Source organism: Struthio camelus, chromosome 9 (assembly GCF_040807025.1).
Source record: "Struthio camelus isolate bStrCam1 chromosome 9, bStrCam1.hap1, whole genome shotgun sequence".
Taxonomy (NCBI): Eukaryota; Metazoa; Chordata; class Aves; order Struthioniformes; family Struthionidae; genus Struthio; species Struthio camelus.
Window position 1 is genome coordinate 32,924,868 of NC_090950.1, and position 18,741 is coordinate 32,943,608.

The following is an 18,741-nucleotide window of genomic DNA, read 5'->3' on the forward strand; positions in this document are numbered from 1 at the left end:
AACAGAGGATTATTTCTCCTTCCAGCTAATCCTGGCTGTCAGTTCTACTGGGTTCCAAGTTACCTTAGTTGTTTGCATTACACTAAGCAAACGTTTAGCACTGTATAGCATATATATTTTAGGGCTCTCAGCGCACAAAGAGTCAAATTCCATTCTAATTAAATTACAGCCCATGAAAACTATGACTGTGGATATTAAGAAGGGCAACATTTGACTTCTCATTCTTAAGTTGTTTGGCCTAGCCTTTGGCTGAAGTTTCCACCTTGCCACTATGGCTCGATTTTGTTGTACTAATAAAGACACTGCTTTGTTTATTGCATGTCATTACTTATTTAAAATGTATTTTGAGTACTAACAATCGCCCTCAGATATAATTTCAAGGAAACAGAAGACGGTTTATATTTCTGCACTTACTTTTTGCTTGCTTCATAAACATCTGTAATATTGGAGAAAAGGTGGTGGCTCTCTGTTTTGGTCATTGTGAGGCTCAGTTCTTTGGAATTTTTAAACATCCGGATCAGAATCTCCAGGCTCAGCAAATAAGAATGTTCAGAAGATATTACTTCAAAAATAGCCTGCAAAGAGGAGGAAAAAGAAGACTTACTATCGACTAGTGCTTTTTTTTTTTTTTTTTTAATGTGAAGAAAAAGGTGGAAGAGGAGCTCAAAGAAGTATTTCTGTGACTATTATTACACCATCCGCTCTTACAAATACATGATTTAATAGTGGTAAAAGGCTATTTTAAGATTTTAACGCAGCTGCAAACAGTGTTTGAAGGCAATAAATTTAACAGCAACTGTGATCATTCCCACTCATACACAAAGTTTTTGAGGAAATACTGCCCATTTCTGTGGTCTGGTCAGAAGTTTCAAACCAGTTGTATTACTGTCCACCAGCTGGTATGTCCTTCTGGTCTTTTTAAATAGAAGCCATTAGGTTATTTGCTAGAGAAAATTTTTGGATAACACAACTCTGATTACCTAAGCATCTGTGGAAAAAAAACAAAACCCTTTGCAGAATCCAGGTTCTAGTCATGTATCAGCATTGACACATGGGTTACTTTTAAGGCATTAAACTCTAAACTGCCAAGTGAGGAGCAGGCACATGAGAAGCTGAGATACCTGCAGCAGAGGAGGAAGCCTGTGAAAAAGCAGCAGAGCAGACAGGGGGGAGTGGCAACCACTATCTGCTTCAGCGATTAGTGACCAGACACCCGACAACCAGGACAGAAAGGTAGACCCCCCACTACATACACACAACTTGCCACACAAGCAACTTCTCTGTTTTATTCTTTGTATCACCCTAACACTTACAGCACAAAGCCACCATAAATTCCATGAGCTGGCTGACATACAAGCAAATTTTTAGTGAACTCCTGGACTTTGAAACGCACAGATTTGTTCCATCAGATCTTTTCATCTCTGATGTAGTCATCTTGCTAGCTTGATGACTGCAAGGCTACATTAGTACAGTCAGAAAGAAACGGGACAAATAATGATACCTTGCTTCTAATGTTTTCTGTGAGGAATGAAAACTCATGCATAGCGTAGGATGAGAGTATCATCTCCTTAAACATGTTTCAAAGAATTAAAAAAAAAAGAAAAACAAAAAAAAAGGATTAAGCAACAATCATCTTGGCTTTCACATAGCAGCTACCCTACCTTAACAGGCTGCGGGGGTATTTACCAATTGCTTGACAATAGTGTTTTTGAATGACATCTGAAATCATCTTATGGCTACTTTGCATTATATCAACATCAGATCTTTTCATCTCTGATGTAGAAATCTATTCAGCTTCTAGGTATCTTCTACCTCTCTAGACTTTTTTTTTTCCCCCCTCTGTTAGTCTACTAGAGTTCTTACATGTATATACCGCTTGGAAAAAAATGAAATAATTCTCCTGAACCCTTTCCTCATAGCATCTTATGCCTTCACTGAGTCACACTTGTTATAAGAGGTACTTTCTAAGCATTACAAACACAGAGTAATCTGATCAGCAGAGCTAATGTAACTTTGTTCTCAATATCACTAATGTTAATACTTGTACATATAATATCATGTTATTTGCAATTAACTTCTCCAAGCATCCTTAAATCAAAGAAGAAATACGTATTTCAAACGCAACAGTGCAGATATGGTATTTAGAAAGGCCAATTCCTAAGGCCCTACAAACAACAGAGAGTGAGAAAGAGAGGGTTCTGCAGATGACAGACCACAGGAGTTCACTTAGATGCTCTGATATATTCCCTAGAGAAACCCTGCTCTCCTGCCACTATGGATAAAGCAAAAAAAAAACAAAAACAAAAACAAAAACCTATAGGCAGGCTGAAGGCATCTAAACGCTCCCAAACACTCCCTGGGAAACACCATGCAGGGGGACGGGGGGGATTTCCTGTGAACATTTATTTATAAGAATTCAAGTCTAGTGAATTCTGCTATTTTTACTAAGGTAAGCTTTTGATCAAAAGAAAGAGGTCCAATTTATTTTTCTAGAATATCTTGAGTCTCAGTGTTCCCAGACTGTGCTTCAAAAGTGATTCTTGTCCTGAAAAATCTTCTTCAAAGCGCTAAGATTTTAATAATGAAATAACAGGCTTGGGATTTCTTCCCCCCCACCTCCCCCCCCCCCCCCCCCCCAAAAAAAAAAAGCAACTGCTTTAACTCAAGCCTCTAAAGGTTTGTGCAGTTCAAAAAAGATTTATTAACTCTACGGAAAACCTAATGGGCCATCATACATACAGGAAAAGGAAGTATAATTTACATTAAGTTCCAACAGTAGTTTCTCCATCTTATTAGCTAGCTAAAGATGGGATCTGACCAGGGACACAGCAGCAGCTAAGTAACAGCTATACTGCAGTATATATTATTTGTAAGACCGTGTACTTCTGTGTAAGAAGATATGCAAGGGTGATGCTTAACATAATGTTAAATTGCCTGTCTGCCAAATCGCTTGGCCAGAAATCTAGAGAATATATATGTATGCCAGCCAATCTCCGACAGCAAATCTACTTGCTCACTTGGCTAACAAGGGGCAGAAAGGTGTCTAAAAGGGGTATTTTGGCCTTTGCCCACCAGTTACATTTCCAATGTTCAGCCTCATTGCACTTCTCTCAGCTGCACTCACAGAGAAAGGATTTGCTAAAGTCATGGAACTCTGCAGCAGTTTAATTCGTTCCTATCCAGACATTTTTCAACACAGGAGCAATAGACAAGCTTTCTTATTATTGTTTTGGAGAGGTTTTGTTTATGCACTTACTGAGGGCCCTCCCGGACTACTGCTAGCTTGATGACTGCAAGGCTACATTAGTACAGTCAGAAAGAAACGGGACAAATAATGATACCTTGCTTCTAATGTTTTCTGTGAGGAATGAAAACTCATGCATAGCGTAGGATGAGAGTATCATCTCCTTAAACATGTTTCAAAGAATTAAAAAAAAAAGAAAAACAAAAAAAAAGGATTAAGCAACAATCATCTTGGCTTTCACATAGCAGCTACCCTACCTTAACAGGCTGCGGGGGTATTTACCAATTGCTTGACAATAGTGTTTTTGAATGACATCTGAAATCATCTTATGGCTACTTTGCATTATATCAACGTGAACAGATGTTTGAATCCTGATGGACAGTAAGTACTCTCTACAACAGTTAGGAGGCCAGATGTATACATTTCTGTATGGCAATGCAGAGGTACACATATACAAGGTTAAAGTTTCCCGTTTGCAGGAAAATTGAAGATCCATTGAAAAGTATTTCAGTTCCAATTTACTCTACTTGTACGATGCATTTTTCTTAGGCAAGAGATGCACAGAGATCCAATCCAACTCACTAATAAGTTACTGAAGATGGAATGCATAAGAATGCTTGAGACTTTGACGTTTGACCAAGGCATAAACCAAATACAAATATGTTTTTCTGCAGTGATGATATACTGACAAAACTCATGTGATAAGTAAGCTCTAACTTGTTACATAAACTACACACAAGAAACGAAGCTAAAGCACCACTTCACAGAACAACTACATCTTAAGAATATTTCCTTAGACTCCCTTTGAAAGGATGGACCTCTAACACTCAGGCTTGAAAACTTTTTGGTAACATTAAAGACTTTACATTTGAAAAGTATCTAAAGAACTCTTTGTCTTTGAGGGGATGTAAACATGACTTCAGGAAACATTGACTAAAGGCTCCTAAAGGATGTAAGAGGACTGAAATTAATGCCTTGTGTCTAAGAGCTTCCCAACAGCAGGAGGCAAAAAAAGCAGCACACGTGACCTGAACTACTACACACCCTCTCCCCCAAAGAGCAAAATAAGATAGCAAAGGAGGTACAGGATTGTAAAGCAAAACAAAATGTCTAAATCCTGTGTACGTAACACAAGATGCGTCTGCATTTCATGTCTGAACACAACAGCAGTTAAGTCACACAGCTAAATTAGTATTTGAGGCTCACTATACACGTGTCAATGAAACTCAAAGAAAACTCTAGACAGCTCTAATTTGGTTAAGTTCACTGAGGTATTTCCTGAAGTGAAAGGAAGATTTTGGAGGAAATTAACACAGCAGGTAATTCTACAGTGTTGCTATCCCCAAATCCTTTTTCTCCATTGACGGACATACCTCAGCAACTGAAGGTATGTAATAGTTGGCTAGGTCAGGCTATTCTTTTCAGCACCTCTCATTCACTCTGATATAGCTCCTGTAAGTAAGGAAAAAGAGGAAAGCAGATAAAGAGGACAAAAGGAGCAAAGAGGAGGGGGAAAGAGAGAAAGACAGAGACAGAGTATCCGCCAGATACATACCACGTACACAGTCAGGGCTGTTCACAGGATTAGTTACAACTGAGAAGCACTGCAAAAAGCTGTTCATTGTTCCTTACTGCCTTTATCAACTTATGTACCACCCCCTCTCCTCGGTGAATGAAGGGTTAGTTTTACACCTGCCTGAATACAGCACACAACAGCCTTGGGTCTGGCTGCCTGCTACTGCTGAAGAGTCATCAGCCAGGCTACATTTGCTGGAATCAGCATACCTAGCAGCTACTCCTCCAGCAAGACCTGAAGGATGTTGACAGGAGACCCAAAGCAGAGAGATATACACATGAGCAACAGACAGATTTTGTTTCTTTATTCTTCATGGGCAGAGAGGTTGTTTCACTTTAGGACAGGGAGCAATGCGCTGAAGTTGTCTCCTTATGAACAAATATACCAACTATTTAAATTAGGAAGGCAGCCTATCCCTAAATAACCAAAAGAAATAATGTATAATTTTAAACGAGTACCTCCTGTCTCTTTCTTTCTTCTAGGCTGATAGTTTCTGATAATCCATTCTTCTTTACCTAAAAAAAAAAAAAATCCAAAATTTTAATTTTTAACACCTTTTGTAGAAAAATAGGACTTTTAAAAATATATATATTGTACTAATAAATATCACTTCAAGTATCACGCTAAGAATTCAGCCAAAGAATCCGGCCACTTCAGAAAGACAGCAATGAACTAGCAGAAATTAACCAAAAAAAAAGCTTGATAATGTCAAATTTTGGACTTATCCAAAGAATAAAATAACATCATTAACAACTATCACAGGACATACCTAGAGCTACTACAGCAAAAGCATTCACAGTTGAATCATTGTCACCCTGCACAACCTTAATGGATATTACACACACCCACCAAAGCATGAGCATCATTTTTTCCTTTTAATTAAGATTTCTTGATTTACACATGTACAACATCACTTGGTTCATAGTTTCTGAGTTGGCCTGAAACATTTTGGCACGCTCATTTGTAAAATAAACACATCTAAAGGCCTTTTTAGACAGGTAACTTGCTGGCCAAAAATTATTCTGGCAGAGCTCTGTCTTTATCCTAAATAAAGACTGTGAAGTCCTGACTAAATACCTCTGTATTTCTAATATCCTCAGACCTATGATGTCACCTCTTCTCCCTCTGCACCCTAAAACAAATCATCCAGGACAGGTTTGTCTCAGCTCTCCATACCCAACCATTACAAACTCCAGCCTGACCCACATCATTCCGCAGCTCCAAGCCCCACGCTAAGCTACTAAATCCCACACCAAAGTCCTCTTCAGTTTATTCTTTCTCTCCCAGTGTGAATTGCATGCTTTCAGCCATTTAACAGAACATAAAACAAAACAAACTAAAAAAAAACAGAACGCCACATACCAAGGGAGGGACTGGCTTTATGTACTTCCTAGAGGACTCTTAAGAACAGGGCCTCAAATCAGGAGGATCACCTGCACATGGTTTGCTAGATTGGGACTGGGAAAGAGGCCACTGCAGAGCACTACGAGGGAGAGATACCCTTCCATCTGCAGAGCAGCACGCTGCAGGACCCGAGTTTATGAGACCTAGTCCCTAATATGAGACCCAACAGACGCACTTCCGTTCTCCCGTTTCTCTTTCAGGCTCCTTCAGTATCTCCTAAGGTACTATCACAGCACCAGTTTTTTCTTCTTCCACTTGTTCCTTGAAATTTTACAGGATACTTGATTTTATTCCTGCATACCAGTTACCACAAACCCGGATAGGAGGCTCAGTAGTAAAGATAGCGCAATATTAAGAAGCGCTGCACTTCTGCTGCACATTATTATGTAGTTCATGCATGCCACTTCATATTACATGCTTATGAAGAGACAATATACATTCAGATATGTTAAATCTTTTGAACATAAACTGCAGATTCCTATGCCTCTCCAAGTACACGCTTCTGAGTACCAAGCAAGAACTAATCAGATGCCTTTCTATTAAACTAAGTACCTTTTCAATTAACCACCTGAAATCTTTAAAGCACTCCCTAGGAAGCACAACATCACTTTTTTCTGGATGCCATTGAGGACTTTTCTAAAAATATGCTGACACAGGAAATACCTATGAATGTATCCAAGAGATTTCAATGCTTCCTGTTAATACAGCAACTTTATGTTTCCAGTGAGGTCAACGTGGCAACTGCTGCATTCATGATCCAAAAACTTAAGTTGTGTTTCACGACCACTGTTTTGTCATATATGGTATATGCACACAAAGGTGCAAATACAAACTATTCTTATAAGCATATGGCTTAACCTTATATTCTAAATTGATCAATGGCAAAACTTCCAAAAAGAAAGGGGCCCAAATATAGCGACTACTTTTGATGTACTCAGTAAAAGAAAACTCAATTCCTATTTTTAAGGTGTTCCAAAAAGGTTTTAGCTGTAAGAGTCTAAAATCACATTTGTAATACTATGCAAACAACAAAAGCAATCATATAACATACGCTAAGAACGTAACAAGAAAGAACACATAAGAGGGACAAGACTAAGTCTACTAACGTTGTCTCATCACCATACTAGCCTTTTTTTCCCAGCAATTCAGCAGCTCAGCTATGATTGATTCGTGTGTGTGCACGCACGTACATCAGAAATTAACAGTGAAAATGGTAAACCCTTGGCAAAACACTTGGAAAGGAAACAATCATTTAACCAAGCATGCACAGTACTGTATACTGTTATTATACATAACGACTGAATACTGCATTTGTTGGAAAGTAAACATATTTAATATCGTGCATAAGCTATATTTTTGATACTATCAGTGTATATATCTGCTGGGAATTGTTCAAAAATATTGAAAGATGTTTTCGGAATATATCGTGGAAATATTGGCTATTCCCCCAAAATTAAAATTTTCAGTTAACACATGAAGGTTGAAAGGAACAGCGATAGTCAGTAAGCTAACTCTTAAACCGATCGTCTGCTTAGCCATTGCCAGCTGTCTAAAAGGAATCCAAAGAGGAAGACAGTTTCAGAGAGGAATTTGAAAGGAATTGGATTTAAACACCATATTATTGCAGAGCCTTAAACTACTCTTCGGAAAGCTCAATCTTACTTTCATATAGGTGCGCGCACTGCAAGAACACAGAAACATAGGGTTTTTAAAATTATTATCAAGAAAGACTTGACAACTTAATATATGAAGGTTTCTCTTTCTTTTCTTCCTTCCACATAGAAAGTCTAGTCAGAATTAAATCAGCTATCCTTCCCCATATACTTCCCACTTCCAACCTTGCAAATCAAGACAAGACACTGAACAAGTTTGCCATGCTCGAGAACAAGTTTGGTTTATGTAACTATAAGCATGAAATCTCAATAGTTCTCTTAGCGGGATCTTCTTCACACTACTTTGGTCTCAAGACAAGTTAGCAGGTAAACGTTCACGAGGCCAGGTATTTTGGAAGAGGTGATACTAGGCGATTTGAAAAACACCAGTTTACCTAGAAGACAGCAGAAAACCAATCTGACTTCACTGGAAACAAACTTTTGCAATATTAAGCAAAATAAACTACACTGTAGTACTTGATTTGCTGAAAGAGAATGGGAAGGCAACCTTTTCAAAGTCATATTGCATTAGCTTTATCCTAAACCACTCAATATAGAAAGTCAGTTTTTGTAAGCTGACTTAACAGACTACTGGAAAACTACTCGAGGCAGCTAGTCATAGCACAAGAAGAGTACTTCAATTCTTTGTAATTATTGAATTCAAGAGGTATTCATGTTTCAACACTCTAAGCTGCAAGATAATCAACATCTGTAAGACACCTCTTAAAGGCAAGCTAAATAGTAACACAAGATCTTACTGAGTCTTAAAAACCAATTTGTCAGCTAGTGGTCAAAACCGTCAGCTATTCTAGCAGTTCATGTTGTGCGAGAACAACAACAACAAAAATCCCTTCTTATGCTATATAGAGATGAGGTCTACAACATTCTCCTAATTACAACAAAAGAAACTTTCATTTCATAGATAACCTCCAGAAGCCACAGAGATGATCACAGGATAAAATTAACCACAGAAACTTAGAACTGTCACCCTTCCTTTGGCCTCAGAATCATGCAGATTGAGAAAGGCTGTAGAATTATCAACCAGTATCATCAATTTTTCAGCTTATCAGCAGGGATGATAGCATGATTACATGATTAAGATATCTGAATTCTACTTTGCTTAATGATGTTACTGAGAAAAAAAAAAAAACACTACACGTACTAAATAGAAGACTATACTAAGGAAGGCAGAATACCATTGTCTACAGACAGCTTATGTTTTTAATAGTTTCTATTAAATAAATGCAGTCAGATGCTTGCAGCAATTTATATCAGTTCAGCAGAAACTTCTTCATAACTAATTGAAGCTCTTCCTTTAAGGGAATTCACCCTTTTCGTAAATTCACTCCCCTTATTTTTACATCAGTAAATTTGCGTCTGGAACAAAGAGAGGAGTCTAAAATGAACTTTCTAAAGTGTACTGCTTCCTGCATAAAACAAAGATCTGTATATGATCAAAACTTCCATGTTCTTGTGAAATGAAACATAAATTGTAGGGAGAAAACAAGGAAAACAGAAAAGAAGGACTAGACATTATTTAAGATTCGGTCCTGCGAGGATTTAAGCCTCTCTGAAACTACCTCACTCAGAGCAGCCATATACCGTAATCTTCATTAGTATAAGCTTTTCTCTTCTAAGGACTTGCCCTGGTATGGCTAGCAAACACCCCACGCAGACAAGGCCTGAGTAGTCATCTCTGGGTACTGTGGGAAATGCAAAGTCAGGCTCTTAAACAGAAACAGAAGATGCATGTTTGATTTTTTTCAGCATAGATTTGAAAAGAAAAAAAAGGTAAACATATCTTAACATATAAGCATATAAGGCATCTTTTGAAACTTAAAGATTACCAGAAATACAAATTCTTGTGCATTTCAAAGTTTTATTTAAACTACATTTAAACTTTTTTTTCCTTGGTAATTTCAAAGCACATCCTCTGTCTGTTCTGTAGTGTGGTCACATGAGCCTACAAACACTTCTGCCAGGAAAAAAAAAAAAAAAAGAGGTGTCAGGATGGGAACAAGTAACCTAGGGGCACTTGTTCTGGCAGAAGCATCTGTCTATACTTCTTAAAAATCAGAAAGCATGATTTCAGGTTTCTTTAGGCTGTTGGACTTACCTTATATAAAACCTAAACAAAACCTAAACCGAGTTCTCAGGAATTGGATTAGTAACATTTGAGCAGTAGCAAATTTGATGGTAACAGAATATCAGAAATATAAAGTATTATGGAAAGGAAAAGAAGGTGACAAAATTCTGCTGAAAACGTCAGTAGCAAGTAAACAAGCTTGCTTCAATACATTCCTAGATATTCTGTTTTTGTCCAGCTATGCAATGATTAAACACTCACAACAGACAGCTGACTCCACGTTGATCTCAAGGGCTTATTATAGTGAATGACAATCTTTTCATCTGATTTCTGCTCTCGGTGCTCAGACTCTTCATCAGAATCTATATCCAGAGCTTTTTCTTTATAGTTCTGATATAATACAGCATTTTCTATAAAACAACAAGAGTATGTCATCATTTGCCAGAAAGTTAGCTTATTTGCTTTCATAAAAATTATAAGTAACATTTAAACAACGAAATAAAGCAAAACGTCAGTGTGCTGCTCACAAACTCCAAAAGACAAAGACAGTATCTTATTTAGGATGGACAACGGCACAGTACAGTAACAATGGATCACTGTACCACTACTAGAAAAGATCCTGCTGACTGAATTAAAAAATAGATGTGTTCTTTGTCAAGAAAAATAAAAAACAGAAAACAATTTTTTCTTCCTTGGTTTGTTGTACAATGCTTCTTAGCCACCAATTTAAAAACGGAACAAGCGTGTCAGTAGAACACTGTCACTAATCCAGAGGTCTAGTTATTTTAATATAAAAGACCATTATAAATCCACTACCCATGCCGATTCGTATTCTGTCAGTTTTAAATACTGTCTTCACATATCACTAAGAGAAGGAAATGATCCAAATTTCAGAGATTTGAAGTCAGAACTATTCCAAATAGAAACTACAAAGCACAATAAGCATTTAACTCCTCGTTTGAATAAGCATGGGGCCTATCAACCTTAAAAATAAACACATTTGTTCTCTCTTGAGTACTACCACTATTAATTCACCAATATCAATGCAAAGAAACACAGATGTGGAACATATCCTTTCCATTTCTGAACCTCCTTAACCCCATGTTTTTCACAAGCACATGGAAAAGGACAGAGAAATTTAAGACCAGAGTAACCTACTGAGAGATTAAACCGCTATACAAGAAACCTCTACAAGGTACTCCAGAGACAGGCCATGTTTTGCCAGAATCTGATTCCCCCCCCCACAGAAGAAAGGGGGAAGTGAAAGATTTGACTACTCTATGCACAGCTTTAAGTTTTCATACTAGTCTGGGCAGATCTGTTTTACCTGCTCTGACTGCAGGCAAAACAGTAGAATATTGTACAAGTTTTGGCCTTTTATAGAAGTATATATCTTTGTTTTTTGGAATGTGTCTAGAGAACATACATATTTTAAAGACAGGAAATTGTATATAGTAATTGAACTCTGAAAAGTATTACATAAAAAGTTATTATTCAGCTTTAGTCCGAGATAAAAGGGAACAATTAGAAGAGAGTCTAGGAGATATAATTAGGAGAGAATTTGAGAAAAGATGAAAAAAGATAGCAGGACATGCAAATAGGACATTACGGGAAGTTCTGAAAACAGAGACAAGTGGAAAAGGAAGGTAACACAGCATGAAAGAGCAGATACATGGGCAGTGCTTTTCTGACACTTGCACTTGAAGTCTAGGTAGCAAGAAAATAAAAGGATTACTAAATTAAGGAATTCACCCCAGCTGCCTTAGCATTCTTGCCTTACGGGGAACAGAGGGAAACAGCTGCATTACCCTTGCATCAGACACCTGATTTCTTCTTCTCTGAATTTAAGCGGTGACCCCAAGCCCATAAGCTGATCCACAAAAGTTAAGTCTTACACCTGTAAGGAGTCACAGGGAATAGGCAGGAAGACTGTCCCAACTCAGAGCACCAAGCCTTATTTACTGTAATTCTATAGAACTGTTAGGGTTGAGATAGCACATCAGTCGATGGTTTAAGAGTAACAGAAGTTTAAGCTGAGAAGAACCCCTTCAAACAAAACCACACCTGTAACCTGCCATTCTATATTCTTTAAGATATTGCCAAAAGTGTCTATTGCCAAAATCGTAGTTCAGTATTTTAGTCAACTTATTGAAAATCAGGTAGTTTGTCCAAGTATTAAAGAACTGCAGAAAACGATCCTGGAGTTCATTTCTCTTGTGATTTTAGCATATCATCAAGTCCGTACGGAAAAGGTCTTACCTTCCCCATCAAACGTCCCTTGTCCCTTCAGCATTTTCTTCTAATAACGTTAACAGGAAAGAGACATATAAACATTAAAAGGAGAATGCAAAATAACCAACAGTAACAACTGCTTTTATTTTATCTGGTACTAAGGCACTGAATTAACAATTCCTAATCTAGAAACGCCTGATGCTGGAAAAATATTCATGACAACAATTGTTTCATCAAAGAAAGTGGAAAGCTACTCTAGCTACTTTTCTTCTCTCATATAGTGTTTATTCATATTTGCCCCAAATGTTTCATTGTTGCTATGCTTTTCAAAGCATTACATATACGAGCTTTACAACAGTTCAGTGAACTTGCAACTCACTTCACTGGCTCTGGGCTTTCCAAAAGTATGTACAACGTACACATTTCAGTGGCTGTCTCTTTCCTCATCCTCTGCAAAGGACAACCCATTAAGTAATCTGTAAACTAATTTTCTGAGATCAAAACAAAACCTTTGTAATAAAACAGGTGTTTTATTGCAACAAGTTGTATGATCTAAGGAGTTGATTAAAAAAATGCTACCAGCCAAAAGGGTTTTGTGTGTAAAAATAGGACAATGCCATGTCACCCTATTTTAAGCACAATTTCTCAGTGCTTTGGATAAAGAAAGTCTACTACCAAAAACATCCCAGATAAACAAACCTCTTGCTCAGAAGTAGTTCACAGGTTCAATCTATTGCTGTGTTGTCAGTTGTACCATTTTTGCAAAAACTTCCACACACCTATAATTTTTAATTTGGCTGAAAACTGTCATGAAGCTGATAATTATCTTAATAGTTTTAGTCCTTTGGCTGCAGTATTTTATTACACCATTCTGAAGCACTGCAGAAAGCTACCAATAAATTAAAATAAGAAATTAAGAATAAAAAAAAGAAAGTAAATACAAGATTACAACAACATGATATATTCAAGCAAAATAATACTTTAGTAGGTCTTTGTAATTTAATTTTAATGCACTAACGCTCAATGTAAATCCACGGCTCCCGAAGGACTACAACCAGGAATTAAAAGCAGGCATTCTACTTCTACTTGCAGGCATTAAAAAACGCTACAAGAACATACTTGAAATGGCCTCTCTCAATTTAAAAATCCTACTCTGATTTTTAAAAATACTTTTAAAGTAACATCCCAGATAAAGGAGTAAGGGGGAAGTTTATTTTTCTGTCAATCTATTTATCACTGCAGGCAGAACTTTCTGAGCCAATTTGTCTCCTTTTTTTTCCTGATGACTAGTTTCTGGGAAACAAGCTTTAAAAGATCAATTTGTTTGTGAAACGAAACCTAAATGGGCTGGGGAATCCAACAGGAAATGTAAGTGTGCATGAAGTTGCCATTAACACATTTTTGAGCCGACAATTGTCTCCCTAAAGTTTCTGCCACTCCACTTTGAAAGCGACGGCTTTCAAGTGATCTGTGAGACTCATCAGGAATTAAAAAAGGTCTCTGGCAGCAAAGAGCAAATTGAAAAAAAAAACAACCCAAAATGTATGGAAACATAGCGATTGCAAATCACAGCAGGACGTAGTCTGCAACTTTCAAATCAACGTATCTCTCATCAGCATAACTTACCTTCATCCTCCCCAAGCTAGAAAATTTCTCTTTATCTTCAACAACTGCTTTAAGTACTGGCTGAGACATTCTGTTTTTTTTCTTAAAATCAGAAGAGCTGTCAAAGTCAATGCCACTCACTACAGCTCTGCGGTACGAAGTGGACCGCAAACCGCGCCTCAGTGTCCCTGGGCTGTCCAGGTCCCCTTCTGCCTCCTCGTCAGCATCAGCTACCAAAGGCACGCTAAGGCTCTCCACCATGCTGCGGACCTTGAGAACTCTCTTGCTCGCCTCCGCATTTTGACTGCTGGTTTTGTTTGTCACTCTTATTTCAGAAGCCAAACTCTTCGGGATGATCTGCTGTTTGCCCACTTTAAGTGCCGCGGGACTGTTGGTGCTCAGGACTATGGACTGCTTCTCCACCAGCTGGTTCTGAGCAGACGGCGGTCTTTGAAGAGTTAAGCCTTGCTCCGGGGAAATTGCCTGGGAAACCAGTGGGGGCCCCACAGGCACTTTCTCCGCTCTTTGAAAAAGCTGGCTGGGTTGCAGCTGCAGTGCTGCTGTGTTGTTATTCGGAGAAGGTGTGCTTCCAGTGGGTGAGGACTGAGGACTAGGTGTAAAAACAATCTGTTCTTGCTCTGGCATAAGTGCCGACTGACTGGAAATCCTCAGGGGATGAACCAGGCTGTTTCCTGGTGAGGTAACTGTACCATTAGCTGTAAAACTTACAGAATTATTTGAAACCAGGCTGAGTATCTGAGAGGCCTGTTCAGAAGACAACTGAGGCGATACAGCTGTGTGTGCTGGAGACCGAGCTTTCCCGTTTGGCACAGACCCCACGCTGGAGTTGAAGAGCAGGGGGCTCCTCCGGGCGCCTCGGCCGCGCGCAGCAGCAGCCACGGTCGCGGCGGGCTGGGCCACAGTGAAGGCGGCCCTGTCCTCCACGGGGAAGTCAGTGAAAAGGACCCCGTTGGGGCTCTGGTAAGACTGGGGTCTAGGCTTGCTCTTGGCATGTAACTGAGGCGGCGGGATCGACCTCCTCTTCCACAGCGGCGTTACGTTGTTGTTGGAGATATCCACTTCGCTTTCCCCATCCATAGCAGATTCCTCGCAATCAGCACCACGTCAAGGCGGAAGCGGCAGTCCCCGCAGGCTCCTCCGCGGCTGGAAACACCCTGAAGTCGGCAAGGGGAAGCAAAGAGCAGCGTCCGTGAGACCGCAGCGGCCCGGCGGGCAGCAACACTTCCCCCGGCGGCACGGGTGGGCGGGCGGGCAGGCGAGCAGCCCGGGGCACCCCCTGCCGCAGGCACACACCCACACCCACGCACACACCCACACGCCGGGCCGGGCCGGGCAGCCCTCCCACCTGCGAGCCGGCCTCACCTCATGGCAGCGCCCCGGGCGGGGGAAGGGCCGCCTCCACCTGCGGCCAAGGGCCCGTCCCGGCCGCTGCCCCGCCGGGCCCGGCCCGGCCCGCCTGGAGCGCGGCGGCCCGCGCCGGCAGCAGGTACGAGGGCGGCGCAGGGAGCGGGGCTCGGCGCCAGGCGCTGACGTCGGCCCGCGGAGGCAGAGGGGCCGCCCCGCCGGCGCGCCGCCCGCCGCGCACCAGCTACCACCTGGCGGGCCTGCGGCCGCAGCAAAATGCCATTGCCCAGGTAGCGCCCTGGTGCGGCCTTCTGAGAGGCCGAGCAGATGAAGTGACGCCTCATCAAAAAAAGGAATCAGCTCATCTCGGTATTAAAGCAAACTCCTGTAGCATGGACTGCTGCGTGCAGAAACAGGACATCCAAGTTTTCCAAGGAAGAGAGCATTTAGACCAGTTTCAATACACGTGGAGAAGGCAGACGAGCCTTCAGGCACTCCAAGTCCTTTTTTTTTCCAAATCATACCAAGTTCTAATAACAACAATCTTGGCCTTTTCATCAGAGGAATGCACGGGAACTGTCCATATGTTAAAAACGCTTAATGTTATACTTAAAAAACAACAGTGACAAAAAGTGCGTGCAGCAATACTGTCTGCTCAGGTGCACGCTGCTCACAGTGCCGCTAGTAATGCTGAAGCTGGCCGACAGCTTCCCCAGATCCTTTTTTCCAACACACCTGCTCTTTATCCTGGAGGAAGAATTGGACTTGGCTAACTCAAGACTATTTTACTGTGTGCTGACAAAGTGCTGGAGCACACCTCTGGGAAAAGGAAGAGCTTTTTGGTAAGCAAACAGTAAATAGGCAGTGAACTGGCAATTCTTATAAACTGCACAGTCCTGAAAAGACTGTGTCTGTAAAGATTTTGCAACTTAAATGGGACCCGGTACACTACACAACTGAAACAGAGACAAAAGGAAAACAGACTCAGTTTTAAAAAGCAAAACAAACTGCACGCTTCAAATACGTTCCTCAGTACAAGACCCCTTGCCTGCACCTCTTCCTACAAAGACCATTCAGCGTTCGCTTAGCAAATCAGCCTGAAGCTCGGGGCACCCTCAGGGTCACCAGGAATGACAACACCCTCGGGCTCTGCAGACCCGCAACAAAAGCCTCCGAGCGGGATCACAGCAGTTCGGGGGAGATGTTCTGTTAGGCTGGCCCGTGGAGAGGTGTGCTGCCCCGTGTTTTGCCCCACCGCAGGCCACAGCTCTACAAAGCTCCTCCGCCCCGATCCCCTCTCCTCCCTCAGCCAAGGCCTCTCTCTGCTCAGCGCGCAGGAAGAGGATGCTCACGACCCAGGGTCACTGCACTGCCCACACTTGGCACGGGGAGGAAGGCCGAATCTCAGCAGCAGACAGTCTCTACCGCACAGACCAATATGTAACGTGGACGCCCCTTATGTTCACTAACAAAACAGGAACAATAACTATTCACTAATTATTCAGTTTTTAAATTTTAATTATTCATTACATTTAGTAATTACAACATACCCTTACTTCGCTATCTGCTTTTAGTAAGAGAACAATTAGAATGTGTTTCTACTTCTGTTGGAAAAAATGATGATTAATATATTTTAAAGGCCATCATGTCACAGTACGTGAGCTTTCAGCATACATAATTATTACGTTTGACATTAACGTCAAAAATAATTTTGAATGCTTTCCTAGTATTAAGTCTCAAAACTGAATTACTTGTCAGGCATCCCGTCCAATGCATGAAAGATCAAATCTAGGTCTGCCTTCTAGTCCTGTGCAATGCATCTGAACTGGAATGCCAGAGCAGAAATATCTTGGATACTTGAAAATGCTTGAATCCAGGTCCTCCCTTCACAGCCTGGGATCCTCTCCAGTCCAGAACTGTCAAGATGGGAAAATAATCTATTGAAGAACAGGTAGTGCATGCCTTCTGCTATTAATCTTGGCCTTAAGTTTTCTGCCACCCAAATTAGTTTTGAAACATTCAGGCCATTTAGGTCTGAAACTGAGCTTAAGGAAACAGCTGAAGTAGCTCAAGCCAGCAAATGCTGTTACACTTAACACGTTTCCTCACACCTCTCTGAGAGGGCACTTTGCTTTCGTTACCTGCAAGAGGCAAACTTGATTTCCCCACAGATTTGAACCTACAGAGAACGATACAAAAAGCTTTGATATAGAGACTTAGGCCTACAGCCAGTCTATTCTACAACATGCAACAGCGATGCAACAGGGCAAATGCTTTGCTAAGTGCAGATCTGCCACCTAGCAACCGCTTGGAAAGGCTTTCTTGAGGGGCCTGAGACCCACGCCGCAGACTGCGTGGAAGCAAGTTTTGCTGAGGGGTGCGGGGAGCTGGATGTGTGCTCTGCGCATCTGTGGCACAGACCGTTCCTGAACGAGTGATTCAAGCTTTGTTCTCAGGGTGGAAAAAACAGGCGGATTTAGAAAACCGCCCAAGTCGCTGTGGCGGACAGGAATAAGGAAGGTTCCTTTTAGTAAAAATATGCCCACCAAAAAGAAAAAAAGGTTGTTTCTATTTGTCAGATGCTTTATGTAGACATACTTTTTTCTGAACTGACAGAATGACAGCAAACAGAAAGACTGTCATTAGATTTGATGGCAAAATGTATTGCAAAAGCCTCCTAACTGATCCTCCCCCAAACACACGTAGGAGCATGAAATCAGGAGGATAACAAGCTAGACGTAACCTCACACAGGCTGTAATTTGGTTTGGTGCTTCAACACATGCCTAACTTTTAGGAGTGCACATTTTTCCAACTGAAGTCAGCAAAATCACTTGCTTATTTAAAGACAGGCACCTGCTTAAGCACTTGGCTAAACGATAAGTGAGAAAGACCAGAAAAAAATTTTGCTAGATTTTTAATTCTTCTTCTTTCCAGATTTCAAGAGTTCATATATCACCGAATCAGAAAAAAAACAGTAGATTAAAAATGCACTATTTTTTTTTTAAAAAAACAACCAAATATTGTTTATACTAAGCCTGTTCAGGCTTAGTGGAAGTAAATGGAAGTAAACAAGTAGAAAAAACATAGAAGAAAATATAAGGAACAGCCAACCACGTGTGTGCACACTTGGAAACCTTACATGAAGTAATTCTTCTACCAAGAAAATCCAGTTATTAAGAATAAAATGAAGCAAAGCACACTGAAATTAAAAATGACAAATATGTACTTCTCACAAATGAGGTAGACCTTCAAATTGCTGTACCAGCTTCAAATAACCAAAACTTACACGGAAAAGCCACAGGCATAACATCAAATATTAGTTCAGGTGTCACTTAGGATTTCATAGCCTTATGCATTCATTAAAAAGAAGATTCACATGCAGGACTATTTCTAAAATTAACTCTAAACGTTCCACATGAAATTTCCAAGAAACTGGATAGATTTGCAGCATATTACTTAAATCATAAAACTTAATAATTAATAATCAAAGTAATCAGCTTTTACAGGGTTATTCTCTTACACATACTTATTAAATATGCTGCACTTAAAAGAATAATTTTTCTTTCTGAATGGTGG

The 18,741-nt window shown here is 40.3% G+C and overlaps 1 protein-coding gene across 4 annotated transcripts in view; it reads right to left on the reverse strand.

Moving 5' to 3' along the window:
* The window catches only part of ARHGEF26 (Rho guanine nucleotide exchange factor 26), a 90,140-nt gene that overhangs the window by 48,447 nt on the left and 22,952 nt on the right, over positions 1-18,741 (reverse strand). For 2 of the 4 annotated variants that reach the window (XM_068955187.1, XM_068955189.1), the window contains exons 1-6: positions 15,183-15,313; positions 13,821-14,974; positions 12,222-12,261; positions 10,224-10,372; positions 5,279-5,335; positions 415-575 (exon numbers count right to left, since the gene is read on the reverse strand). In XM_068955187.1, the coding sequence (XP_068811288.1) occupies positions 415-575; positions 5,279-5,335; positions 10,224-10,372; positions 12,222-12,261; positions 13,821-14,897 (1,484 nt within the window). In that variant the 5' untranslated portion in view covers positions 14,898-14,974; positions 15,183-15,313. Of the gene's footprint in view, positions 1-414; positions 576-5,278; positions 5,336-10,223; positions 10,373-12,221; positions 12,262-13,820; positions 15,121-15,182; positions 15,314-18,741 lie in introns of those variants that run through there. The other 2 variants (XM_068955188.1, XM_009676380.2) reach the window with 2 other exon arrangements.